This window comes from Astatotilapia calliptera, chromosome 8, assembly GCF_900246225.1.
Source record: "Astatotilapia calliptera chromosome 8, fAstCal1.2, whole genome shotgun sequence".
Taxonomy (NCBI): Eukaryota; Metazoa; Chordata; class Actinopteri; order Cichliformes; family Cichlidae; genus Astatotilapia; species Astatotilapia calliptera.
The window spans coordinates 24,282,601-24,309,984 of record NC_039309.1 but is presented as its reverse complement, the minus strand read 5'-3'; the positions used below and the strand labels follow the sequence as shown (position 1 = coordinate 24,309,984).

General features: G+C 43.3%; 2 protein-coding genes across 7 annotated transcripts in view; both read right to left on the bottom strand.

Annotated features, from left to right (window-relative positions):
- Positions 1–644: 644 nt before the first annotated feature.
- cyp26a1 (cytochrome P450, family 26, subfamily A, polypeptide 1) lies at positions 645–6,447 on the bottom strand. The gene is made up of 7 exons (XM_026177541.1): positions 5,926–6,447; positions 5,495–5,719; positions 3,320–3,601; positions 3,013–3,162; positions 2,791–2,925; positions 1,426–1,572; positions 645–1,330 (listed from the first exon to the last, which is right to left on the bottom strand). The coding sequence occupies exons 1-7, from the start codon at positions 6,112–6,114 to the stop codon at positions 992–994; spliced, it is 1,467 nt and encodes a 488-aa protein (XP_026033326.1). The 5' UTR covers positions 6,115–6,447; the 3' UTR covers positions 645–991.
- Positions 6,448–21,095: 14,648 nt separating this feature from the next.
- The window catches only part of exoc6 (exocyst complex component 6), a 61,680-nt gene continuing 55,391 nt past the window's right edge, over positions 21,096–27,384 (bottom strand). For 2 of the 6 annotated variants that reach the window (XM_026177535.1, XM_026177538.1), the window contains 3 exons: positions 25,254–25,366; positions 24,651–24,662; positions 21,096–22,751 (listed from right to left, as the gene is read on the bottom strand). In XM_026177535.1, coding sequence (XP_026033320.1) covers positions 22,625–22,751; positions 24,651–24,662; positions 25,254–25,366 — 252 coding nt within the window. In that variant the 3' untranslated portion in view covers positions 21,096–22,624. The remainder of the gene's footprint in view (positions 22,752–24,650; positions 24,663–25,253; positions 25,367–27,384) is intronic. The other 4 variants (XM_026177534.1, XM_026177537.1, XM_026177536.1 and 1 more) reach the window with 4 other exon arrangements.

The following is a 27,384-nucleotide window of genomic DNA, read 5'->3' as shown; positions in this document are numbered from 1 at the left end:
CACGTTTAGAAAGATGATTTATGGCCACAGCATCTGGACTCCACCAGCCCAGAGTGTACGAGGAGGAAATTAATGACCACTGGACGGCAAGAAGACAGCCTCTTTGCAGTTTTTGGTGGAGAAGCATCCCAGCATAAGAGCATGTCTAACATGCTGGAGCAGGATGGCTCATCACTGAGAAAATGATGGAACATGGAAATATCCCAAAGCTGCAGAGTTTTGTTTCCAGCTCTGAGTCTCTAAATGTAAACCTTGAACCAGCACTGAGAAGTCAACCTTTACGAGACGCTGACAGAATACTGGTTTAAACGATGTAATCCCATTACATTTTAAAGTCAGACTTTTGGGCCAGGTTTTTAGTCTAACTTTATAAAAGACGACATTTGTCAAACTAAAAATCCACAGTCTACATATCCATGATGATTTTCAGTTGTGCTTCCATAGATTTATTTTCTGCCTCATTATGCACTCATGGAGGAGGCTGAACCTGTTATATAATAACTCGAAACCAGAGTTACAACCAGCATCATGGACATTACAAAGCCCATGTAGCATAGTGAGCTTACTGGTGCACAGACACTCAACAGCATCTAACCAGACATGTGCGATCATTTTTGGTTCAGTGAAAGACGAAAAACAAACACTTCTGCAAATTTGTTTTATTAAATAAAACCCAAACATCAGCTGAGGTCCAATAGAAAGGCATATTTATATTAACAGACACATTAAATATGTACAGTCCTGTAGACACAGCTCACAGGTCCAGAGTGCCTCTCATTCATTTTGCTCAGCTCAAGAATAAACACAAATCCAAAGTATAAATAGTAGAATATAAAATTTGCTCTTGTGTAATCTACACTATGTACAGTTAATGCTTAAACACTGACACCAAGCTAAAAGGAACATCCTCCTGTTCATGTGAGTGAGTCTGCAAACAAATCTTTTATGACTTTTGGGGAAAATAAAAATAAATCTGAGATGTTTATTCGGTTTAATTTTGTACATAGCTGGTGAACTTGGTTGGCAGATTGTCTTCGGGATAGACAGTAGGTCCTGTTTTCATGGTTGGAGGCCCGTTTAAAAGAGTCCAGTGACACTTTGTTACCACCTCCACCAGGAACACCTTCAGCAGAACCTTGGCAAATTCCTTCCCAATGCACATCCTGGAGCCACCACCAAAGGGGATGTACTGAAACCTGGAGGAGTCCGCACACGGATCGGACATGAAGCGCTCTGGCTGGAAGTCTTCTTTGTCGGGGAAGATCTCTGCCACATCATGAGTGTCGCAGATACTGTAGACGACGTTCCAGCCTTTGGGAATCTGGTAACCCTGAGGAGGCAAGTGGAAATCATTAGTGAGCCGCTTCTGTCATGAGTCTAAAAGCCTCCGTGTTCATGTTACTTATGAAATTGTTGCCAGCTTACATTGAGCTCAAAGGTCTTGAGGGCCACTCTGAAGCCTCCAGGCACAGGAGGGTTGATCCTCAGCGTCTCTTTGATGACACAGCCTGTGTATTTCAGCTGCTCCAAGGACTCGATGTTCAGGCTCTGTAGGTCCATGCCCTGCGCCGCCTGAACACAGAAAGCGATATCCAACTGTTCTGTGAAGCTGCAAAGTCAGCTGCCCGTCTTTGTTTTCCCTCAGTTTTCTAAGCTTAGTCAATGCGCACAACAAAGGAACCCACACAGCCACAGGAAGAACTCCACAGAAGAAGTCTCCAAGTGGGGTTCAAACCAGAAGCCTCGATGCTGTGAGGCAGCAGTGCTAACCACTGATGGCCACTTGAGGTTCTTCAGAAGCTTCAGTATGGATGGAGCTCCACAGTAGTTCTGTGATGTGCAAAATTATTGAAGTAACTTTATTATAGTTTAATTTAACCAGAAATACAAGTCTTGGGAAATCTAAAGCATCAGACTGGACAGCAAAGACTCGGGACTGTTATTACACAACAAGTCAAAGCTGCCATATAATCTGCATCATTGTAATTGCATTAATAACATTCTTTACAGCATTATTTCATCTAATAATATTTCTCACAGTATTGATACTGCATTACAGCTGTTTATTGAAGATGTCCATTTGAGGATCCTTCCATTATGTTAACTTTTATTACAAGTACGGTCAGAAGTATTTTATACACATTGCATATCTGTGCTTATTTTGAGTTGATGTTCAGTTCATTAAGGGTTTTAAGCTTCACTGGCATGACTGTCCAGGTGATCCATGCTGAGGGAAACTAGAACATAGAAGGATAACTGCAATGCATGCTTACAATACATATAATCTAGGAATAGGCCTGAGCAGAGGCCCAAATGTTTCCAGCTTCTTGTTGCAAACCTGTTGCATTTTATTCTACTTGGTAACAGATGACTGGAGGCGATAACCAGCCCTCAGATGCTCTGAGGGCTTAAGATTATTACTTGTATGGAAGGTGTTATCAAAATGAGAAGTTCTATGTCTGCTTATAGCCATTAAAGATGTACGACTAACTGTGACTAATGCCTGGAACCTATTTTAATCTGTCATTGACGCCATGGGGGGCGTGTACCCCACTGCTTTATAAGTGTCCACAACATGTATTTGGGTCAGAAGACATATGTTGATGTTTTCTCCGGGCTGTTAATAAACTCATCGTTTGATTGCACTTTTCTGGGGCCTCCGTGGTTTGACACTGCTCTACATTGATCGATTTCGTGACAAAGCTCAGCACCAGGTGATAGATGGGTATGAAAGTCCAGACCTTGTTTTTACAAAATAAGCTAAAAACAGTCCCTGTAAACAAGCTTTACCTTGTCCTCGAGCTCCTGTCTCAGTTTATGCACTACTTTGGGGTTTAGACCCAGGAACATGACCAGAGAGGTGGCTGTGCTGGCTGTGGTTTCATGCCCCCCAAACAACAGCTCTGTGGCAGACTGCTTGATGGCCTGCAAACAGAAATACACTTACAGTGGCTCATATGGACAGAAATCGGTTTTGCAGACGTGCGTTGCAGCAGGTGACCTCCTTATTACCTGCATGCTGATGGGCTCTTTGTTCTTGTTGCTGCTGTCTATGAGCTGCTGCAGGGCGTCTCTGGGTTTCCACTCCTGGTCTGACTCCTGCACCTTCTTCTTGATGTTCTCCTCAATCTTAGAGTGGATGAAGTTCCTTGCTTTCAGACCCTGCAGGAGAAGAAGCAGGAAAGGTGGGAATAGAGGGGAAAACATCAGATGAGGGTAGGCGAGAGAAGACCTAAACGATTTCATCTTGTCCGTAAAGTTTTGCTATTATTTGGACTAACTGTACAATTTTAAAATATTGGCATTTCATGCTTCTTACCCTGTACAGTCCACTGAAAGGCACATCAATGGGCAAAGAGAACAGGTTCTTGATCATTTCCTCGAAAGCCTCCACCAGCTCGTGCTCATTGGTTTGAATCTGCTCCGGCTCAAAGCCCAGCAGGACCCTCATGGCAATGCGGAACATCAGCCGCTTCATCTCTGGGTAGACCAACACGCAGGAGTCACTTGCCAGCCATTCCTGCACTGCAGCCTGAACTTCCTCCTGGATAACGGGGATATAGAGCTCTAAAGCCTCCCTGGAAAAGGCACGCAGGATAGCCTGAGGGGGCACAGGAGTGATGATGGAAGAGCAGACTTAGTGAGACCATTTCACCTCAGTGCCGGTGTCAAAGACAAGTATTCTGTCCTTAAATGTTTTTAGTTAGGCAATATGCCAGAAATAACATTACAGCTCGACAAATCAGCAGCTGACATCACTTCATTTACACTGATTCCAGGTCAGTGTGTTAGCAAAACTTGAAAAAGACGATTTGCATCTGGAACCAGTTTCAGAATAATTATGCAGACAAATGCAAAGCAGCTCAAGTCCGACTTTTAATGTTTAGATATGGTTCCAGCTCAATGCACTTTATATTGTGAAAGACTGTCACATTATTCCCCCTGCCAAGCTCCTGGCAGATGTGCAAAGAAATCTTTTAACAGGAAGAGATCGCCAACAGATCCAGGCTCACAGAAGCAGCTACGTAGAACGACCTGCGACCAAATGGGGGGTGAGGGGGAAAGACTAGAGCAAAGAGGAGAGACCACAGCGAGACTGAGGACAAAGACGTGCAGAACATGAAAGAGGAATGAGTCTATAGCAGCATAACTAAGCTGGTTCAGCATCACCTGCTAGAGTCCTGATTTTAAGCTTTATCAAAACAGAAACATTCAAGCTGGGTTTCAAGAGCAGGGTGGGTGGTGTGGGGTGCACAACTCCGTGTGGGCCTTCTGCTCGACAAAATCCAATTGGTCTAAAAATGCTATGGTCAAAAAAACCTCGACCACACCTCGCTGAATAAAGCAAAAACATTTGGGGTCCAACAGCCTGCCGACCAGTTTCCAGCATTTTGCTTTATTACAGTTCTTGTGACATTCAGCACGCCTTCACCTGATCCCGGCTCAGCTGGCTTTTACTTCTCGTTACTCTTTAGTTTTACTATAATTATTTGCATGTTTTACATCACTGCTTGTTGCAGCTTTAATGCCTCAGCACATCTGACTCCTCCGAGGCACAGTGCGTGCCGAAATGTGGGTCGCACGTGCGATTCAACGGGTTTCAGCTATATTCAGAGACTGCTATAAACCATCTATGGACATTTTTATTTTATTTCTTGGCATATTTGCTTAAACAGAATCAATGTTAAATGAAAATTGCATTTCCCCCTCACATTTGAAAAAGTAAGCATTATTGTGAACTACAACTATAGACCTTTCAGAGACCATCACTGGGTGTCTTTTGGATTCTCTCTTTATTAGTATGTGCTCAAATCTGGGACTTTACAGGACACCAACTAGCAAAAACGTTTTGATACAGCTGTCCCAAAATACGGATCCTGATTCACTCTTTTGAGAATCTGGGGCTTTTATGTTTACAGTTTAAGATATTCATGTTCAAACACTGCCACAGATTTCAAAAACAAACAGAAACATGCAGGAAGTAGGTGGATGGAGCATTCTCTGGAGGATTTGATATGAAGCTAAGATTGCAAAAAACCAAAGTCTAAATTCTAAACGATTTTCGATTCGATTCTAAAACAAATTAGAGACAGAAAATGTTCTGAGAATGTGTTTGTATGGAATGACCCTGGTATTAGAAAGACAAACTACATTGTGTCAGGAGACATCAAGTCTCTGCTTTCATAAAATGACAGAAAGTTTCTTTAAAAAACAAAACAACAACAAAACTCACTACAATGACACTGCAGCAGTAGCTGTCAAATCTGGAGGTATAGTGTGACAGATGGCATGATGATATTGAGCTTCAGCACCTGGAGGTAACTGGTGCAAACTGGTGCCATGTCACAAACCTGAACAGAACCGAAGTGACCGAGCTCGAGTTTCCCGGTTTTTGTAGAGAGGAGACGCATTTGTTCAGAGTTTGGACGCAAACCTGATGTAACCCCCCCGCTGTAGCCAGTGCTCCCTCTACGGAAAGGTCAAAGTAACTTACTTTTTTTTTAGTCTTGTGCTGAGCTCCGTGCATGTTGGAGAGCGTCTCCGTGCCCAGGATCGCGCGAACAGAAGCGGGCCACTGCGCGGACACCAGCCTGTGCTCCCCCAGGAGGATCTGCTTGACGTTATCCGCGCCAGTCACGCGCACCGTGCGGTTCCCGAACAGGTGTGTGCGGTAGATGTAACCGTACTTCTCCCGCTTCATCCGAAGAAATGTTTTCCTCTGTGAACATATGGCCACGCAAACAAACTGTCACGTGTGGATGGTTTTACCCTCACGCACGATACATTAAATATACATGAACACATTTATGACAGTGGGTTCATTTTAATTCTACACTTCCCATAAGCTCCGGGAAACCCAAACTTTCACGCTTAAGTTGAATATAATATTTCATCCTCCGCGTGATGACAAGAAGCAGCGTTTACCTGGAGGAGGAGTTGCAGCGTCTCTCCAATGAAAGGCAAGCCCATGGACCCGGGGGGCAGCGGGAAAGGGCAAGTCGGGTCTCTGCATCGGAGCGTGTAAATCTCCCACAGCTTCACGGCCAACAGGAATAGCAGAATGGGAAGCGCTACGGTGCACAAGAACGTGGTCAACAGTGCATTCACGACCATGTTGCAGCGTCTCGTGGGCCCGGTGAAGACTTCAGGTGGAGCTCAGTCTGCGTCTGGGACTCCGGTGTGTTTTTATAGGCTGGCAAGCCCGTGGGCAGCCCATTACCTTCTCCTCCCTCCGATAAATTAGTTCACGCAAAGTTCATCTTTAATTGTGGGTGTTGCTCGGCCCCGCCTCCGACCTGTGCTGGCCGACTCGCCTCACCATTTGTTCCAGAGGCCACGGCTTTAGTCCCTACCTCCTGTTGCACGCACACAATCCACGGCGGATTTCACTGAGAAAAGGTGATGATTCCCACCGAGACAATGGAAGTCCCAAGACGCCTTTGTTGGCAATAAGCAGCTACTTTACACACTCATTACCTTGGCTTAAGCCCCGCTTGTAGGAGCGGTAATCATGCGCCGAGTATTCAGGAGCAATGACCTTTCCAATTTTCAGAAAATGTAAAAGCGGCGCTTAATCCCTCTCCCCGTGGGTGCCGTGGGTGCCATTCATAGTTAAAAGTCCGAGTTGTTTTTCTTTCATAGCCTGTGACCGCTGTGGCTTACCCTCCTGCCTTAATTATAAATCAATACGTGAATAAGGCAGCACGTGACTATCAGAGATGAAGGTGGAAGCTGCGCTGCGCGGTGACGCGCGGCTTCTCTTTCAGCCGCTTTCTAATCTCGAAGAAGACTTTAACCTGCCGTCAGTCTGTCCTGCCGTGTGCGTGTTATAAAAATGATATCTCTCTGAGTGGGTTCAAACACGGGTCACACGCAGGGTTATTCCCAGGTTACGCTGCTGCACGCAGAGTAAACACCGAGCAGAGAACGTCCTCGTCAGCCGAGCCGCTGCGTTTGGACTCTTTGTTTTTACGAGCTGCCATAACTTCACAAGGGGTGTGTGTGTGTGCGAGCGTGCGTGTGCGCGCTCAGCCTGACAGAGACAGCTTGGCTGCTGTTTTTACAGCGAAGCATTACACGGATGGATCTTTCTGTTCTGGCTGACTGTGCGCGCCCTGAGGTTCACCCCTGTGGAAGGTGCGGCAGCTATCACCATTACAGCCAGGACGTATAATCGGATCTCCCGTCACGGCCTGCTAGAAAAAAAAGACTTTTTCTTTAACTTTTGCATGGCTGTAGCGCACCAGGTAAATCTCTAGGATACAATTAAAGACATACTTGGGTTGTTTTTTCAGCCTTGTTGTGCAGTAAGACCAGGATCAGTGTCTCTCTTCCCATGTCTACAGATTCATAAAGGTGCAAAACTGATTTGTTCTACATTTCTTTACAAGTGAAGTGTGACTAGTACAAACCAGGTGACACCACCTTAGCTGCAGGTGGGGACAACAACAGGCCCTACCTTTGTTTCTTTTGACAAACAGGACCCTTGACCTTTACATTGGGATAAAAAAAAGGAATGCTTTATTACAGTTTCTCAAAATCAACAAGACAATATCAAATATATTGTTATACTAAAATATGAATACTAAAGACTACATTTCAAATTCAGTTCAAATTAATAAAAAACTAAAACAAACACGAGGTAATATTAGTGTATAAATAGCTGGATTTCCTGGAAGTAGCCTGTTATTTTGGGAAAAAGCTGAACAGTGAACAAGAAAATACCTGAAACAACATTTCCAGATGTTGTTTTGTGTGTCTGTGTAGTAGGGTGGGTCACATGGAATTAGGCACACAGCCTCAACAGGTCAAGTGGAGTACTTTGGATGCAAACGTAGGATCTTTATATCTGTAAAAAAATTTCATGGAAGAATATTTGTCTGTGCTGTGCACAGCTGTCACAGAGAAGTCTAGTCCAAGCCTCACCTCTCAGCTGTCATGTGCACTCTGTGCTCGGTGACAGAGTTACTGGGCACACTCTGCTGGTTTCCAGGCTCCAAGTCACATTTCCCCTGATAATAGTCTCTAATGTAAAACACTGTGACATATATCATATTGTGATGTACCTTGGGCACCAGTGTGTTGCTCAGCTTTTTGTTTAAAAGCACTGTGCAAAGCTGCTTTTAGAGTAAGTTACATTTTCATGTCATTGTTTGATCATTTGCAGAATGCTTCTGACAACCAGAGTTATCATGTATGAGAGAGAGAGCGCTTTGTGATGGACTTTCAGGGTGAATGGGTTTCCAGCTGGTCATGCTGTGGATGGTGAGTTTTTCACACGACAATGTGAATGTGTGAAACAGCATTCTGCTGTTGAGGTGTTATGAGGTGGGGAGAGGGGACAGGAGGTGAAGGGAAGTTCAAGTGTAAAGAATGATTCCTCCATGTAAACGCCCACACAGTGACTCTGCTGCTGTCAGGTAGTGCTGCATGCATAGCTCCCAGGCTAACACCTTCCATCACAGTCTGTTCTTATACACTTCAGCTTTAGCCACAACACAACTTTATACAAAGCTTCAGTTCAATTCAGTTTATATAGCACCAAATCAAACAACAGTTGCCTCAAGGTGCTTTATATCGTAAGGTAAAGACTTAAAGGATATAACTTTTAAATGTAGTTCTTCTGCTGTAGGTGGATTTTAGGCTTTCTTCTTTTGTCGTCCATTTGTGTTGTTTTTAAGGACACACTGCACAACAGGCTGAGATGTGGCAGGTTTTTATTTACTGATAGTTTTTCAACTTGTTGGTGCAAAAATGCAGTTTTATACATGCATATATCTTTGGCATTTTTCATACATTCAGCTAAAGAACTGTCTCTTTTTTCAATTAAATTGAATTTAAAGTTTTATTTATATAGCACCGAATCACAACATTAAATGCTTAGTAAATGCTTACTCTGTAACCACATGCTTAAAGAGTAAGAATCTGGTTAGATACCATATTTGTCCTACCACGTAGGACAGTTTTTCCAATTTCATTGTACTACTGTACTATGTATGACTGTGCAATGACAATAAAGAGTTATCTTATCTTATCTATCTTATCTTATATTTCTAAGATTTTCAGGGCCGAGTACAATAACCTCAGTTTGATCTGAATAAGGAGCAGAAAGTTAGCGGCCATCCAGGTCTTTATGTCTGTGTGTTATCTGGCTCCATGGACAGATAGAGCTGGGTGTCATCTGCATAGCAGTGTAAATGTATGCTATGTCTTCTAATGATGCTGCCTAAGGGAAGCATGTATAATGTAAACAGAATTGGTCCTAGCACTGAACCCTGTGGAACTCCATAATTAACCTCAGTGTGTGAAGAGGACTCTCCATTTACATGCACAAACTGGAGTCTATTAGATAGATATGATACAAACCACTGCAGCACAGTACCTGTAATACCTACAGCATGTTCTAATCGCTCTAATAGGATATTATGGTCGACAGTATCGAACGCTGCACTGAGGTCTAGCAGGACAAGCACAGAGATGAGTCCACTGTCAGAGGCCATAAGAAGATCATTTGTAACCTTCACTAAAGCTGTTTCTGTGCTGTGCTGAGCTCTGAAACCTGACTGAAACTCTTCAAATAAGCCTCTGCAGATGATCTGTTAGCTGTTTGACAACTACTCTTTCAAGGATGTTTGATATAAAGGAAGGTTGGAGATTGGCCTATAATTAGCTAAGACTGCTGGGTCTAGAGATGCTTTTTGAGTAAAGGTTTAACTACAGCCAGCTTGAAGGCCTGTGGTACATAGCTGATCATTAGAGATAGGTTGATCATATTTAAGATTGAAGAATTAATTAATGGCAGGACTTCTTTGAGCAGTTTTGTAGGAATGGGGTCTAAAAGACACGTTGAAGGTTTGGAGGAAGTAATTATTGAAGTTAACTCAGATGTTCACGCTTCCCTGATAAACCCCTTGGTCCCCTAAAAACATTAATATCGATAATATTTCTGCCAGAAAAATATTTAGAAACAGTATTAATAGTAAAAGTAACAATAATAAATAAACACTTGATGCATTTATTGTAATCACAGTCACACTTTGCTTCTTCCACATTCTGAAACCTGAACAGGACGATTAGCGTACGCGCCGTGGTTTTGAGGTCCAGATATATCATCATTTGCTTTTGTTCATTTAAACCTTGCAGGTCATGCACAGGCAGGGTTTTCTTCAAACTGGACCAGTGAAAATACAATAATAATAATTAGTCTACAACACTGATGATTAAACCTACTATAGAAATGTTTCAAGTTTGTCAGTCTACTGAAGAGTTGACAAATTCATGAGGAAAGTCTATTTTAAACTGTAGAATATGATTTTCAGACCTGAGTCTGGCTTGGTGAAAAGAGAACACGTTTTTTTAAACGTCTCGACGTTGTGTCTTGTCCGTAGAGCCAAACGTTGTCCCTCTTGGCTTTGCTGTTTGTGCTGTTGCAGATCATATTTAGATGATAAACCCCCAAAAACACAAATAGACTTAGCACAAGCTACTGAGACCCCTGATAGCTCAATTAATAAACTGTTGAACTGCCAGTAAGTTTTTCACGGGCGCAACCCACAAATTCATGTTCCTTGCAAATGTGGCAGCATTTAAGACTTTCCAGTGGCCTCAGATTTAATGCCAAAAACACTGTTACAACAGAGGAATAACCAACCAAACATACATTTCCTCAGGTTTTGTGCAAAGTTTATTAATGTGTGTTAATGTGGCTTGGCCTTTTTGTGTGCAGTTTGTATGTTCTCTCAGTGCCTGCATGGGTTTCCTCACACAGTCCAAAGTCATGCATGCTAGCTTAACTGGTGATCGGAACATGGCCACACACACACACACACACACACACACACACACACACACACACACACACACACACACACACACACACACACACACCTATAGAAGAGAGTGCACAATCAGCGAGCACCACATTTCACATTGGCTGACCTGCTTGTGACCTCGACATCTCAGTGAACTCTGGAGCACAACCAAGTTCACTGTCCGTTAAGGGGTTAGGGTTATAATGACGGAATCATTTCACTGCTTTACATTTGTTTAATATCTCAGTAAGTCAACTGAGAAGCGCTGGAGAGCGATTCTTGAAGATACTTACAGGAATAATAAGAATGCTGCCTCAGAGAGTTCAGACTGTACTGAAGGATCAATGTGTTTCTTTACATACTGTGTGTTTGTGTTATGTTTGCACGTAATCACTGCACCTATTTCCATCATCCTGTCCAAATTTAAAGCAAATAGCATTTATTAAATTGGAGGTGCAGTAACAGGCAAAGGACCCTTGCACAAATGCTTGCAAATGTTTTCTGCATCTTCTGCACTGCTTTACAAAACAGCATCATATCATTGTTTCCTGTGATGTTAGTGCACAAGCTACCGAGCCTCTGGTTCTGGTCCTTGTCTCCTGTGGCTGTGGGCCCACTAATACACCTTTCTTTGAACAGACGGATGTTGAATCAGTGGACTCCATCAATAAGGCTCCAGTGGTTTGCTAACATTGCTCTGAATCTGAATCAGAGTACTTTATTAATCCAGAGGAAATTATATATGACTCTGCTGACATGTTAACCACAACATTTTATTATATGTCAGACTTTGTAGTAAATGCATCTTTAATGGGAAACCTGCAGGACAGAGCTGGAAGCAGCCACTCTGGGTATCACAAAAACACTGAGTGTGAGCACAAATATTGTATTCAGTTTGAAACTACTTCAGTGAGGCGCACACTAATGGTCACTGGCGTGCTTGACTCTTGGGATTTCTAGTTTGAGGTGCAAATCAGAGGTGCATTCCCAGCAGGAGGAAGTCATAGGGAGTGTCAAGCTACTAATTCAGTATGCGCTCACTCAGTGTTTGTCCCCTGACATCATTGTTTCTGCATCTTTGGATGTGAGACTTAAAGTCAGAGAGTACAGGAGACAGGACGAGGTCTTCTCGAGGCCTCGTCCTGTTCTTCATTAGACGTCCTCTAACACAGCAGACTTGTAGCACTTGCATGCTAATTCACTTCCATATTTGCTGTAGGAAACTCCCACTTATTGAGGTGATTTTGTGTTTCACAGTGGCTGTGTCCGGCTGGCTTAATTGATTATGCTTATAGTCTGATTATACTCCACATGGCAGCCACTGCTGTCACATATTCCCGTTTCTCCGTGCAGGCCGAAGCTTACTGCATGCTGCAGCTGGAAGGCAGCGCTGACCTGCCAAAGCTGGGGTGATTGCTGCCGACTCCACACAGGGTGGTGGGTCTAGAAGACGACTGCTGTTCCCTGTTGAGGCTGTCAGTGGATCTGAGAGTACTCTGAGCTGCAGTACATCTGGGCCTGACTTCGGACCGTGTTTTTCCTGCCTGGAAGTGTGACTCTGGAGCCCATTAACCTTTATGTGACACATATTGCAGTCAGGAGTGCTTCCCTTTTAGTATTTTGTAGAATAACGTTTTCATGAGTTGTCATCTTTTGCCCACAGAATTAACAGTGGCCATAATATGTGCACTCAGTTTGTGGAAAGGGATTATTTTATTTCCTTATTTCTAATTGTCATTAATATAAACCTGAGGAATTGTGTCAACCTTTGTTTTCAGTTCTGTCCTGCAGTTTCCCTGCATGTGCTTACAGATGGGTTCCTCCAAGCTGAACACAAGCAAATAACAAAAAGCAAACAGGATGGAGAGGAATAAAAGTAATCCATGTAGCATGTCTTTGTTGCAGTTCCAGAGCTCAGCAGCACGATGACTGTGGATGTTGACCTTTCTGACACCGACTCTGCCATGGATGCATTGTTTGAGTAGGTGAATGAACATTTCTTATTATTAGCTGCAGTCGTTCTCTGTACGTGTTGGTGGAAATGTGGTGACACTTGCACTAAAACACTTTTACAAAGATACCGTTCACTCCGGCAGCAACAAGCCAGACTGTTTGAACAGTGTCCGGGTCAGTGGAGGGATATGTGTCATCATCTCCTTTGTCTGTCTGGTTTACTGTGGTACTGAATGTAAAAATAACTTGTTGTTCCTGGGATCTGTTGGAGCCACTCGGCTAGCTTAGGAGTCACTGCACCGAGTGCTCCGATTACCACTGTTACCTTCAACCTTCACATAGGACCTCTGGATATCAGCCACCTCCTCTATCTGCCAGTGGTACATACCGTGAAGGGGCCTGTCCTTCCATGATGGTTCCTCCTCTTCCTTGGGTTGTTCTTAGCGTTCAGCTGACTCCTCAGGACTTGCCTGACCCTCTGCAGGTACTTGGTGGTTGCAGCTTTTCTAGCGGCCTCTTCATGGTTCCCATTTGCCTGCGGGATCCCCAGGTACTTGTAGCTGTCCTCTATGTCTGCAATGTTGCCTTCTGGTAGTTCAATCCCCTCAGTTCTGACTACCTTCCCTCTCTTTGTTACCATCCGACTACACTTCTCCAGCCCGAACGACATCCCGATGTCATTGCTGTATAGCCTGGTAGTGTGGATCAGTGAATCGATGTCTCGTTCACTCTTGGCATACAGCTTGATGTCATCCATGATCAGAAGGTGGCTGACAACTGCTCCACGCCATAGTCGGTATCTGTAGCCAGTCTTGTCAACGATCTCACTGAGGGGCTTCAGACCAATGCAGTCTCAGGCGACTGCTCCGTCCACCAGTAGCCGTATGTATGTATTGACCCATGTGCTACACAGAGACACACACTGTGTATATAATGAGAGAGTTGACAAGAAATAAGTACAACACACATATTAAAACATATTAAATCAGTGCATGTAACATTTTTTATTTGTCATTGTTACTTCATTATTGATCAGTGTGCTCGTCCTCATAAATGCTGTTATCGCTAAACAGAAATAAAAAAAGGATCAAACTGAATTTGTCCTCTCTGATTCCATCACAGGGTTTTTCTGTCAAGCCTCATGGCAAAGGTTTCGGAGTGATATTTCTGTGAGAGATTTGGAGATGGTCATTCTTCCCACTCTGACTTCTGCAGTTTACTTTGTCCAGTCTTAAGCTTGTATGAAATGCCGCAGCTTGGCTCCTCACAGGCACTTAAGGTCATATTACACCTGTTTCATCTGTGACCTTCAGAATTGATTTCAGGATTTTGTTCATCAACAAAACTTCAATCTTTTGTCACTGACCTTTTACACCCTGATGTATGAACAGGTCTGTGGATTCAGGAGAGCCTGTGCGCTCTCCATGTTTGCCCCCACATCCCTCACAGTCAGGTCTGCTCCCTCAAGTCTTTTAAAACTAGAATAAAAACGTGTTTTTGTTAACTGGCATTAAAGTTTGTTTGATCTGTTCATTGTGTCTCCCACGACTGTGACGGTTTAGCACGTATTAGCACATCAAGCCCTCTGTGTACTTTACGAAGCCTCAGTAGCTGCAACTGAAACTTGAAGAGATACAAGGATAAGCAGAATGTGGGCACTGAGCATGCTCTGTAGTGTTTGTTTAGGGCAAAGCACACGTGTCTCTGCTACAAACCACTGTCAGTGCATTTTGAGATAGCAATAATTATATATGTAAGGACCAATTAAGATCCTAACTGCAGAAATCTGCATGATAGCAAACAGCTGCAGGTGAACTGCAGTGAAGAAATAATCAAGGGAGACGAGTTATTTACAGTTCAAACATTAATATGATAGGAAAAGAAAACATTTAACAAAGCATCAACACAAACGTGACGGACACGTCATTTCAGTGCCAGTAGCATTTACCATGTCAGACACACTTAACCAGCAGTTTGTAGCTACAAATCCAGTGGACACATGATCTGCAGGCATCATTGCCCACAGCTTAATCTGAAGATTGACTAACTTATATACTTAACATACTATATATATGTAATATAAACTAATTCTATTAATTTTAAAAGTAAACATGTTAAAGTGTGTTAGAGGACTTTGCCTCTCGAAATGAATTCTTCACATAATCAATAAGAAGAAACAGTCGTCGTTTGGAAATAATTATTTATATAATAGCTCTCCCATCTTCTCCCAGTAACTCTGTGTAAAACCCAGTGAGGACTTTTTACTGGCTGACTCTTTACTCTTGGATGTGACAAACACTGGCTTGTCTGAGCAGGTGTACATTGAAAGATACACAAAAATATACAAAGTGTGTATCTGGTGAAGCGTGCACAATAACAAGAGATACAGCAGCTCGCACTGGCCGCCCTGCCAGTGCGAGCTGCTGCTGTCCAAATGTCTCTTGCCTCATTGCATCTGCAGCAACCAAGATCACTGCGGTGACACACTGACCCAGGGCAAAGTTCACTTTCTGTTTCTGACTCACAGTGTGTGTGTGTGTGTGTGTGTGAGTGTGTGTGTGTGTGTGAGAGAGTGTGTGTGAGTGTGTGTGTGTGTGTGTGTGTGAGAGAGTGTGTGTGTGTGAGTGTGTGTGTGTGTGTGAGAGAGTGTGTGAGTGTGTGTGTGTGTGAGAGAGTGTGTGTGTGTGTGAGTGTGTGTGAGAGAGTGTGTGAGTGTGTGTGTGTGTGTGTGAGTGTGTGTGAGAGAGTGTGTGAGTGTGTGTGAGAGAGTGTGTGTGTGTGTGTGTGTGTGTGAGTGTGTGTGTGTGTGTGTGAGTGTGTGTGTGTGTGTGTGTGTGTGCGGGGACACGCTGAGGCTCTGAGTGAAATGACAGAGACCCTCCCTGTAAAGGGTTGCCTGTGTGTCACTCAGTGAGTTTAAAGGGTCGGCTACCAACAGAACAAACTTGTTTATTAGTCCGAGCTAATCTGATTGATTTCCCGCTCTGTTACCGTCGACAACCTTTGCACTGCACCAAATATGTGCAGGTATCACAGAGGTATCCAGGAACGTGAAGCAGCGTTCTGCTCTCACAAGCACCATTTTTTACAAAGTGGCCCTTTGTGGAGTTTGATAATCAGGGCCTGCTCGGCACGATGGCAGAGCCTAACACACACACCTGCCCAAGGAGAGGAATTTGGTTTTCAGGCTTGGTTCTTTCAAACTGTGTAAAGCTGGTTTGGGATTAGGCACCATTACACATCTACAGAGCAGTTTTTTTTTTGAATGAATTGCATAAAAACACTACATCAGCATTTTCATAATCACACCCCTCTACATCACACTGTCACTGCCCATGTGAGCACTTAAGTCCCAGAACAGGACAAAGTAGTCCACAGCTGGGACAGCTTTCAGTACCCTGGGTATCTGAACTGACATCTTGTACACAAGAATAACCAGCAATCAGAACCCAGTTACCTGGAAGTGCAGGTAAACAATGCTTTTCATTTCATCTGGACGCAAATAACAGCTCCACCTCTTCCTGTGCAGCTTCCAGTGCCTGTCCAACACACTGGTTCCAGTCTTTCTTGTAAATAGACATCAAATATTAGCTTTTTCTTTCAGAAAAAGAGCCACCTTCTGTCTACTCTTAAAGCAGCACATTACCATAATGTTACCATGGCTCAGTCTGACTTTTATCCATCACAGCAACGTGAATATTGACCAGTCAGACGCGCACGTCTTATTGGACAATTGGACGTATCGGTCTTAAATATAACCTGCCTGCCGAGTTTTGCATCAAACAGTATGTTCAACAACAGGAAGCCATTAGTGTTGGATAACCTTTTATTACAGCACACAAAATAAAAACAACAAATTCAGGGAAACAACATCTCAGTCTGCGTTTCTTACTGAGAACAATGACAAAGCAAGGATGCCTTTGGATATTCAGACGTACCCTCTCTTTACGTCTGCAAGTGACAAGAGAAAACAAACTCGTCTGTGCTAAAACTAAATCGAAATCACCTACATTCATTAGGCCTTAATCTTAGATGTGGTAAACCAGCAGTCAGTGCCAATAACTCAAGAGTCACGCTCCCCATTCTGCTGCCCCGACCCGATCACTGTGGTCCCCGTCTTTAAAATCCGGGGTCAGACCTTGAATCCTTCAAGGACATCAGGACATGGAACAACAGCTTCTCTGTTAAAAAAGCAACGAGTTCTCCACCAGCCAATCTTTCCTTAGGTGGGATCAACTTTTTCATCAAGGAAGTCAGCAGAGTTCAGGGCGTACAGCATCCTTGTTCCTATGAAAATCAAAGTGGGGCCAGCTTCAAAATGAAGAGTGTAATGATTGTGTTTCCAGTTTCCATCAGCTATGACCAGTACAGGCTGTGTTTGTATGGAAGTTGGGTTTTATTTATATTGTGACACAGGTGCTGTAGTTACTTTCAAACCAGCAGAAGCAATGGTGTGACTGGTGTGATGAAACCCAGAGAGAAATGTGTGGGACCTTATTTACACAGTTCATATGGGATGTATGGTGGAGCAGGAGCCAGCTCTTTACATTTTAATCATGCAGTTGTGTGAAGAGAAGGTACCGACTTCAATCACTCAGGTCCTCATATTGCACTCAGCTGCATTTAACAGGAAAGGAACAAATGCAAACTCTTATTAATTACATATTTACTTTAGCTGTTGATGGAGGTTCATATGACACCGTCGACCTCACATTCTCTCTAAAGCAGACAGGCTGCTGTAAGATTTTCTTTACAAAATATCCAATATATACATTGGCATTTACAAGTAACCATTAAAAAAGGCAAATAATAAATCATAAAAGGAAAACAACTCATTTACAGTGCAAAAACACCTGCAGAGGAGGAAATAGAGCCCAAACACAAACAGAATAGAAACGGTCTTGTTACAAAATGTCAACCTGCCTGTGATGCTGTAAAGGAACAGATTCATTATTGCTGTGCTTGTGTGTTAAGTGATTCTAAAGCTTGATTTCACCCTGAGGAACAAAAAGAAGAGAATGCAACGGCCACCGAGCGATTAAATATGTGCACTTTAAATCAACATTGCGACCCCCATGGAGCTCGTTTCCATGTGAGCGTGAATCAGATATTTTGGGTGGGTTGTATGAGAAGAGTCCACCTGACCAGCCTCAGCACCACGGACAGGCCCAGTAATGCCGGGGCATAATTTCAGCGACACCAGCTCCACGTGCTGAGGAAACGTAGCCTCCATCGCCACCTGGTATTAACATGTGCTGATGTGACACAGGCAGGCCTGCTTCACTGTCTGAGGTGTAGAGCACCAGCAACCTGGATATTAGAGCTGCTCTGCAGGTCGTTAACAGGCCAAAAGGTTGTATGAATTTGTCCTTTTCACCCACGCTCAGGTACCAGGCTCGTCTTCAACATGATAAACAGTCAATTTTAAACGTCACATTAAATCTAACATATTATTTCTATATACTCTAATGTGCAAAGCTGGTTATGGGAAAAAATCATGCTGAGCTTTTGAGGTTTTAGAATATGCTAAAGAAATCATAAAGAATAATCAAGTGATATTAAGGGGGTCGAGTGGATTTTGTATTGAATGAGCCACGTCGTTGACCTCGTGCAGTCTTGCTCCCTTGTGGACGTGCACGCGGTCAGCTACAAACACCACAGAGTAGTAGTTACTGGCATCATACTTTTTAGGTTGCTTGGAATCAGCCTGAAGGACACGTGCATAGTTGGTTTACTGTAGTGCAGTGCCTCAGTTTGTAAAAGTTGGAGGCTGGATGTAGCCTCCAGGTCTAAAAAGAACCTCTGTGGTCAGCAGGAGATGAAATACTTGTATAGAAGTCTATGGGAAAATAACCCCCAGCCAACTTTCCTGATTAGTTTCAGTCACTAGTGTAAGTGTTCGTTCTGTTAAATATGGCGTCCTTCAGAGGCAGGCGGGAGGATGATGTTGGCTAACAAACCGTTAGCGTCCTTCTGTTTCTTAGATCTGCCCCTCGCTTATTGTGGCCAGTTTTAAAACACTGGCTTCACAATCACGTTACAGTTACACCTTCAGAGGTGATCCAGCTGATCCACTAACAGTCGGACTCATTTATGCTAAACATATTGCAGACACAAGCCACATATTAATACCAGGTGTTAGTTTGCTATGACTGTAGTGAATCTCTTATATGGTGGCATCATGTGCATACACAGGGCTGTTTCTTACAGTGTCACACACATTCAGCCTAAAATCTTCATCAACCCTTATTAGGGCCTTAACAAATCCAGATGTTTACACCTGCACAATGTAATACAATCCAGTGCAACAAGCTGCAAAGACCTGACCAGCATCGATCTTGTTTTTGTGGTAACGAATCAAATTATTTGGTATCAAGCTTTGTCTTATGTTGTGCAACATATGTATCCATGTAAGACAGGTCAAATCATGTAAATATGCAGAGACTCCATGGACAGGCTTGTCCCTCTGCTGTCCTCTCATGCAAGCACACACCGAGCTCCTCCATGTTCAGTCACTGTCTCAGGGTTGTCAGGCAGAAGAAGCAAACAACAGCAAACACCAAGTTCAATAAAACATCCCTTTTCTCATGAACATCAGTCTCTGAAGACATCATCATCCACACTTCTCTCTCCTGTCACAGAACCAGCGCTACAGCAACAACAGGTGACGTATTGGGACGATGAACTTCATCTGGTCTTTGTCGGGGTCACATGACACATTCATACGCAGAAAGGTTGGAAACACGAAGCAGGGAGACGTTTTCACTACAGGAAAGTTTACTACATTTTTAATGAACTTCATTCATTCATTAAGCAGCTGCTCACCCTAACATGACACAAGCCCAACCAAACCCCTCTGCAGTTGGTCAAAGTCAGTAAGGTAGTGAACCAGGCCGTACACGGCAGGCACACGTGCAGCTGTAAGCCACACTGGGGAGGGTTTGCTCGTCATGTATCGCTGTGATGCTGATGGCTGGTCGCTTGCATACACTCCCCACTCTGGTTAGCTAATGTGGCTTAAATCAGTGGTAACCTGCACTCTCATTGGTAGTCCCTTCTGGTCTCTGGTCACCGCGTCGCTGCACTTACTTTGAGTGTGGCTGCAGTTTTACGCAGATGAGTGGAACGAGGCTGAAAAGTTATGATTTTCATTTATGAATGTTTAAGTGGTTGATACACCGTTAGCAGTACTGCTCAGGTGTAACGACTAAAGCACAGACCGTGTGTTCAGCACAGCTGATGGTCATAATGTGTCCTCACATAAATGACTATTTCAGCTGAAAAGTCCAACTGAAGTTCAAATCAGCACAAACTTGCTTTGAATCAATCAAAGCTTGGCCCGAGGTCTACAGTTCCAAGTGAAACCTGTGGATGGCATCGGCCCAGCTGTGATGTGGACTTCTCAGCGCAGCAGTGCTGAAAGGATTGTGGACATTAACAAAGTCAGACTCTTGAACCTCAGACTCTCACTGTGACTCCAACATGTCGTCTTTCCATTCTAACAAAGTATGAGCAGGGAGAACATGCCAGCGTCACACACACAGGGCCTGATGTGAGCCTTTCTTTGTGAGCACACAGCACTAACTGCTGCACCTTTGTTGTTGTGACGTAGTATCTAACCAGAAACACAAAGCAACACACGAAAAGATAAGCATCATCTTCATCGTTATTACAGATCTGTTCACAGTAGGATTCCCACATTTCAATTGTCTGAAATGTAAATAAAACCAGAATACAACCATTTGTACTTTATTCACAATATAACACAGAAAACTTATCAAATATTTAAACTTCAACATTTGACTATTTCAAGAACATTAGTGGCTCATTTTAAATTTGATGGCAGCAGCAAAATGTGAGACAGGGCAACAAAAGCTGAAACGTAAGAGATCCAACAGAGGAACAGCTGATTTGGTTACCTGGCAACAGGTCAGCAGCATGACCAGGTGAAGAGGATCACCAATCTGCAAGAAACTACGTGTACAATTAACAGATCAGAATAACGTGCTGCGCTGCAAAAGACTGTGAACGTCTGATCCAGAGTAATAACAGCATCAAAAGATGCAGAGAAATCTGTGTGTGCAAGGCTGAAGCTCAGCACTGAAGCTCAGCACTGAAGCTCAGCACTGAAGCTCAGCACTGGCTGAAGCTCAGCACTGAAGCTCAGCACTGAAGCTCAGCACTGAAGCTCAGCACTGAAGCTCAGCACTGAAGCTCAGCACTGAAGCTCAGCACTGAAGCTCAGCACTGAAGCTCAGCACTGAGCTTCAGTGCTGAGCTTCAGCCTTGCACACACAGATTTCTCTGCATCTTTTGATGCTGTTATTAGCGCTGAGCTTCAGTGCTGAGCTTCAGCACTGAAGCTCAGCACTGAAGCTCAGCGCTGAAGCTCAGCACTGAAGCTCAGCGCTGAAGCTCAGCGCTGAAGCTCAGCGCTGAAGCTCAGCACTGAAGCTCAGCACTGAAGCTCAGCACTGAAGCTCAGCACTGGCTGAAGCTCAGCGCTGAAGCTCAGCACTGAAGCTCAGCACTGCCTGTCACCTCCAGGTGTGAGTCTGAGTTTCAGCTGGAACACAGCTCGCTCTGCCATCCACAGATCACACATGTGAACACGATGCAGACACTCTGCTGTCCTCTCTGGACCAACGCTCATTTAAAATGGACTGAGGCAAAGTGGGAAACTGTTCTGAGGTCAGCCAAAACGACATGTTTGGACTAAAGACGGGAGGAAGAGTCTGCTTTGTTACCAGCACTCAGCCTTCATCGCTGATGGTGTGGAGGCGCATTAATGCCTATGGAATCAGCAGCTGGCACATCTGGCCATCAATGCAGGAAGGTGTATACAGGTTTTAGAGTATTTTTCAGGAGAGACCTGCATATTTCAGCAGGACAACACTAAAGCACACACTGCAGCTGTTCCAGCAGCACAGCTTCACACAGTGGGAAACGTCCGTCTTTTCGTTTTAAAGATGTGCCATCAAATTCAAAACGTGCTATTATTCTTAAAATGGGACATTTGTTCAGTTTAAATATCTGATCTGTCTTTAGTTCTGCTTTTCTTTACATTTTAAACAGAAGGGGCTGCATGAGTCTAAGCTCAGACTGAGTGTCTGTGGAAATCTGTTTTCAGCTAAAATAGGCTCATCTCAATGCACAACAACAAAAAGAAAGAAGAGGACTTCAGCAGGTTAGCATGGGCTGACATATTTACTCGTTAACGACCACACTCCAAACAGCTGGTTTACACTGACTAGGTTAACCAGCAGATAATCTTACTGCACAGGGCTTCGGTTTATAAATGTGTCTGACAAAGCATCAGATAGTGATTGGTGCCATTCACTGGTGTTACTGACCTTTGACCTCATCGTCCCAATAGTTGTGCCTGTCATTTCCAGCGCTCTCGCTCTGCAGCAACCATTGCACTCCCACAAAAGTACAAAACATAGTTCGTCTCATCGTCTGCATTAAAAATACTTTACAAACATTTTACTGCTTGTTCCTGTGTCAGTGAACTGCTGTATGCCGTTTATCGTCGAGTATTGAGTCAGCTAAGGAGACTTTGTGTGTTTGCAGAGTCCTGCACACTCTGAACAGTTTGTCTATTGCTTTGCCTTCATGTAAAGTGTGTGTGTGACTTGTGTGTACATGTAAGCTGTGTATCTGTCCCTCGAATTCCCCGTGTGGTTCACAAGTGTGTCTTTGCCATTTGGTGTGTTGTTTTTACATATGTGAAAAAGTCCTTCTGTTGGCAGTTCAACGCGTGCATGTGATGCCATTCATGTTTACATCGTTTAGTCTGTGTGTGTGTGTGTGTGTGTGTGTGTGTGTGTGTGGGTGTGGGTGTGTGTGTGTGTGTGGGTTTAAGAGGACATGCCATTGACCAGACTCCTCAGCTGCTTGACTACAGTCTCTATCAGCTTCTGTTTGTCTCTGTCATTCTTCCTGAACTGGGAGAAGATGTTGTTCTTCTTACTGGTGTCCTTCATCCTGCACACAGAGACACATGGAGAGGATCACTAACAAATGATTCAGTGAGAAAAAACAAAAACACTTCCTCATGTAGTGGAGACAAAGACGGTTTTGTCTGCAGACGGCTCAGTTGAGCTACGTTAGCTCTGGAACATTTGTATTTCAGCTCGTTTGAGTCTGGTGTGGAGTAAACAGCTGAACTTGGATCAAAGCACATCAACAAAACTTTAATGGGAATTGAAGATGCTTGACTGTGTGATGGTATTTGAACAGAGGACTGTGGGTGAGGGAACAATGGACCAGAACTAACTACGACATGTCCTGTTAAAAAGCAGAACGACTGTCCAAAGGTTTGCCTGCTCGTAAAGGATTTCTTCTAAAGAATTCCACCTTTAAATACGATGCATTAAAATAAATGTGTTATTGGACCTTAATAACAGCATTGTTTCTCCTCCGTCTCACCATGATTTGACAGCCTCTGATTCTGACTTGAATGTATTTTTTATTTGGACGTCTCCCTCTCTTATGAAGATGGCCTTCAGTCATTTAGCTCATTCTCTCCAGTTACACTAAATACTTTGTTTAATGGGTAAGATCAAATCCCCCTCATTTTGCCATCTGTCTTGGATCTTTCACAAGCATTTCCACAAGCTTTGATCCCGGCTCCATTATTATTTTCCTTTTACATCCTTACTTTAGTCAGTATTGTTTCATTGTTTTTAAGCCTTCTTATTAATTCTGTGCCTATGACATTCAGTTGTATGTGTCTCTGAACAGGCTGTCCACCTGACTGTTTATCCTGGATTAGTAACTGGCTCCAATGACTCAGGCTATTATGGCCCCTCCTGTAATACATGTAAGAATCAGTGAAGTGCTTCTTGTTGCTCATCTGCAAAGATCAGCGTTCATCATTTTGGCCTCACAGCTGGTTCCTCTCTGAGGTTTGGCCCACATATGAAGTCCTTATGTTCCTGTTTCTTTTTGGAACAGCATATAGAGAGCTATACGCTCTGAGCTAGAGAAAACTACATGATTATTGTAATGCCTTATATACTGGTTTATATAAATCACATCTTTCACACAGACCAGAGATACCTGCTGCAGGTAGCCTCACTCTAGTAAACCAGCTCACATAACCCCAGTTTTATTCTCTCTACACTGGCTCCCAGCTGACTTTGAATTTGCTTTAAAAGTCTGATATTTACATACGTAGAACTAAAAGCTCCAGAGTATGTAGCTCAGCTTCTGTTAAACACACTCCTGCTTCCTGTATTTGCTCAAAATCTATGACTTGCCCCACTGCACAGGGAGGGAGCAGGGTCTGTAGTTTTACTAGGATCAGAGAAAATCCACAATAAATTCAGTTCTGTTCTTTATCATCATATAATCTGTGTGCTGTACAATCACTGCACGCTGAAAACATAACAGCTCAAGATTAATGATGATCAAGATTAATCATGTCCATGATGAGTAAACTCACCACAAAATCTTTCCTATTATTATTATTATTATTGCCACTGTTCAGTTAGTGTAGCTCATGGTTACAATGTAATAAAACGATACTAAGAAACGTTCTTCAGATAAACAGTGAAATCTCAGATGTGACATGATGTGAAGATTCAACAAAGAACATTTACAGCTTTCTGTGTCAAACAACGAAAACACAGGTGAGAATGTGCTGAAGAATGGACGCGCACACACACACAGACACACACACAGACACACACTCACACACAGACACTCACACACAGACACACACACAGACACACACTCACACACAGACACTCACACTCACACACAGACACACACACACAGACACACACTCACACACAGACACACACACGCGCGCGCGCGCACACAGGGGTTGCTATGATCTGAAACACACAGAGAATGAAGCTGTGAGGAAGCTGCACGTACCCCCTGTAGACTCTGAGCAGCAGCAGCAGAAAAAGAAACAAAGAACATTAAGAGTAAGAAGCAAAACACAGGCAAGGCTGGGAAAGCGAGCCAATCCTATGTTAGGTTCAAGAGTTATTTATGGCTAAAATCTCAAAGTCATAAATGACCATAAAACAATCGTACCAAACATTAGTGCACTCCTCATGAAAAATTTCAAAATAAATGACTTGAATAGCCTTTCTTTAACATTGAACACACTCTCAGTTATAAAGCATACATATAATAACATGTAACAGACATAGAACGAGACAAAATGTATTTAGATTTTTTGAACCCATCACAGGTTATTGGCTGGCATCTTCAGCAATCAGCATCCCCTCTGAAGCGTCCTATATACATCCTGCAGGGTGACCCACAGAGTGAAAGCTAGGTGAATGTGCTTTAACCTTTAACCCTGAAATATGGGAATTGTGCTCCAGACGAAACAGGAGTCTAGATTAAAGCTGGCTGCAGAAAGTGTCACCCTTATGGGGGGGCTCAAATATGAATTTTCACTGTTACGTCTTCTACTGGGTGGAACACCTTAACACTCGGCAGGATGTACTCAGCCCATGTACTTACTTTTCCAGCAGAGCCAGGGCAGTGGCTGGATTTACTCTCAGGTATTTGGATGTTGGCTGGCCATAGTCTGCCAAGTACGTTGACCAGTCCCACACCATGAAGAGGTCCAGGAGCTACAAGACACAGAAAGGTATTCAGTGTATCCTCAGAGTGCACGTGAAGATGGACGAGGGAGAATTTCAACAGCAACAGATGCCACACTTGCCAACCTTGAGACCTCAGAATTAGGGAGACATTCAAAAGGGCTTCTGGAGGGGGGGGTACATATACATATATATATATACAAAAAACTTGAATTTTACAATGTTGATTTATCAGATAAAATAAGTTAAATGACACTGTTATTATTGGCTGGCCGGAAACAGCGGGGGTGTCCAAATTCAGAGGCTGCATCCACCTGAGGACCCGGCCTTTGCAGTCTAAGTGGGCGGGTCCTCTGAAAGCTGGATAGGCCAGAAGTGAGCGACTGTGACGGTCTAGCCTTCAGAATTACGTCACGAGCTCTCTCGGGGGAGTGAAACTCTGCCGCCTGCTCCTCGCTGTCTAAAATATAACCAGACGCTGGCATAAACTCTCGACCGTCTCACACTTTGTTTAATCAGTTTTCTGTTTGACGTTTATTCAGCTGTGTGAAAACCCCGGAGGAGCCCACCCGAGGGATTAATAACGTTTTATTTAATCTAATCTAATAACTTTAATCTCAGCCAAACCGATTTACTCACGAACCAAAAAAACACTGAAAAAGGCCAAACAACAACATGTTTAAGTTATTTAAGTGACTTATATATCATGTTTAACCCGAGTAGCCAAAGACTGCGGGGGTTTGAGAACGATGTGCTGGGGGTTCGCTGTTCTCGCCGGCTCAGATATTTGAAGTTTACACGGCTACATTCTCACCTGAAAATGTGTTAAAAGTGTATTTTGTGACTCACAAAGAGTAATAAGAGTAATATTAAAACTAAGTGGCTGCTGCCATTGTTGGAAACTGGGCCGAGCTATGAATTCTGGGATATGGTTTTTCAATTTTGTTGTCCGGGTGGAAAATCGGGAGAAATTCAGGAGAATGCTGGCTCCAGGAGATTTTCGGGAGGAGCACTGAAATTCGGGATTCTCCCGGAAAAATCGTGAGGGTTGGCATGTATGACAGATGCATCGACTAACTTTTCCAATAATATATATATATAATAATTACGTAATTCAGAGAGGCGTTTCTCTTACAGTTCATTTTAGCTGAGTGCAGAAACTCATTTTACCAGCCAACATTAAATCATGAAGCTAGTGCTACATAATTACAGATAGTAAAAGGTATAAATCAAAAGTATGTTACTATTTTACACTGCTAGACAACTTGTGCTAATAAGTGTTGGTTATTGCAGATTACACTGTTGTCATAGTCTGAGACACAACACCAACTGTTTACTGATTTTCTTGCAATGAAAATTGAATGCAACTTGCGTTTTAGATAGATTTATATTCAAGTCTTGAATCTAATGTGCTGACAACAGGTCCAGTGGTACAGCACAGCCTTTTGTTGTTGGCTGACGTACATCAGAAGTGTTACTAAAAGTCAGAGACCAACATGTTTTTTCTGTGAAAGGAAACATGCAGTAGGATTTAACCGTTTCTAGCTGGCTAATGTTTTTGGCTACACGACTGTCGTGTTTCTATAGAGGCTCCTTCCCTGACTCGCACAGTCTGCATGTTACAGTCCAACATATTAGACCTGTAAGTCATGACGAGCGTTACTAATTGTGTTGTGACCTGCGGTGAAGACTAGAAAATGTCATATAAACCTCTATAACTGCATTCTAGCAACTTGCAGCTCTTTCTCTGGTGTAATTAGGCAAAAGATCTCTCCCCCATTTCCCCCTTTTCTCTTCTCTCTATTGCTTTTGCGTTTGTTTTTTCCTTTTGATTACACTGAGCAGTTTTCTCCAAGTTTAACCAAACAGCATCAAGCACCACCCTTTACTATTGAGGACTGCGCCTCCTGGGTCGCTGCACCACTCTGACAGATACAGTCGATTAAGGAGAGAGAAGAAAGGAGTAAGAAGACTTCTTCATGATGTTAAGTGTGAACATTTTAAATGACCCCACCATGACCTCTGTTTAACCAGATGGAGATGACTCC

What these genes read in the sequence shown, in the direction of transcription:
- cyp26a1 (XM_026177541.1), bottom strand. Translation starts at nt 6,114, where the DNA reads ATGGTCGTGAATGCACTGTTGACCACGTTCTTGTGCACCGTAGCGCTT. An exon ending in AGCACAAGACTAAAAAAAAA is followed by an intron (nt 3,602 to 5,494) that starts GTAAGTTACTTT and finishes GTGCCCCCTCAG; the next exon opens with GCTATCCTGCGTGCCTTTTC. An exon ending in CTTTCAGTGGACTGTACAGG is followed by an intron (nt 3,163 to 3,319) that starts GTAAGAAGCATG and finishes CTTCTCCTGCAG; the next exon opens with GGTCTGAAAGCAAGGAACTT.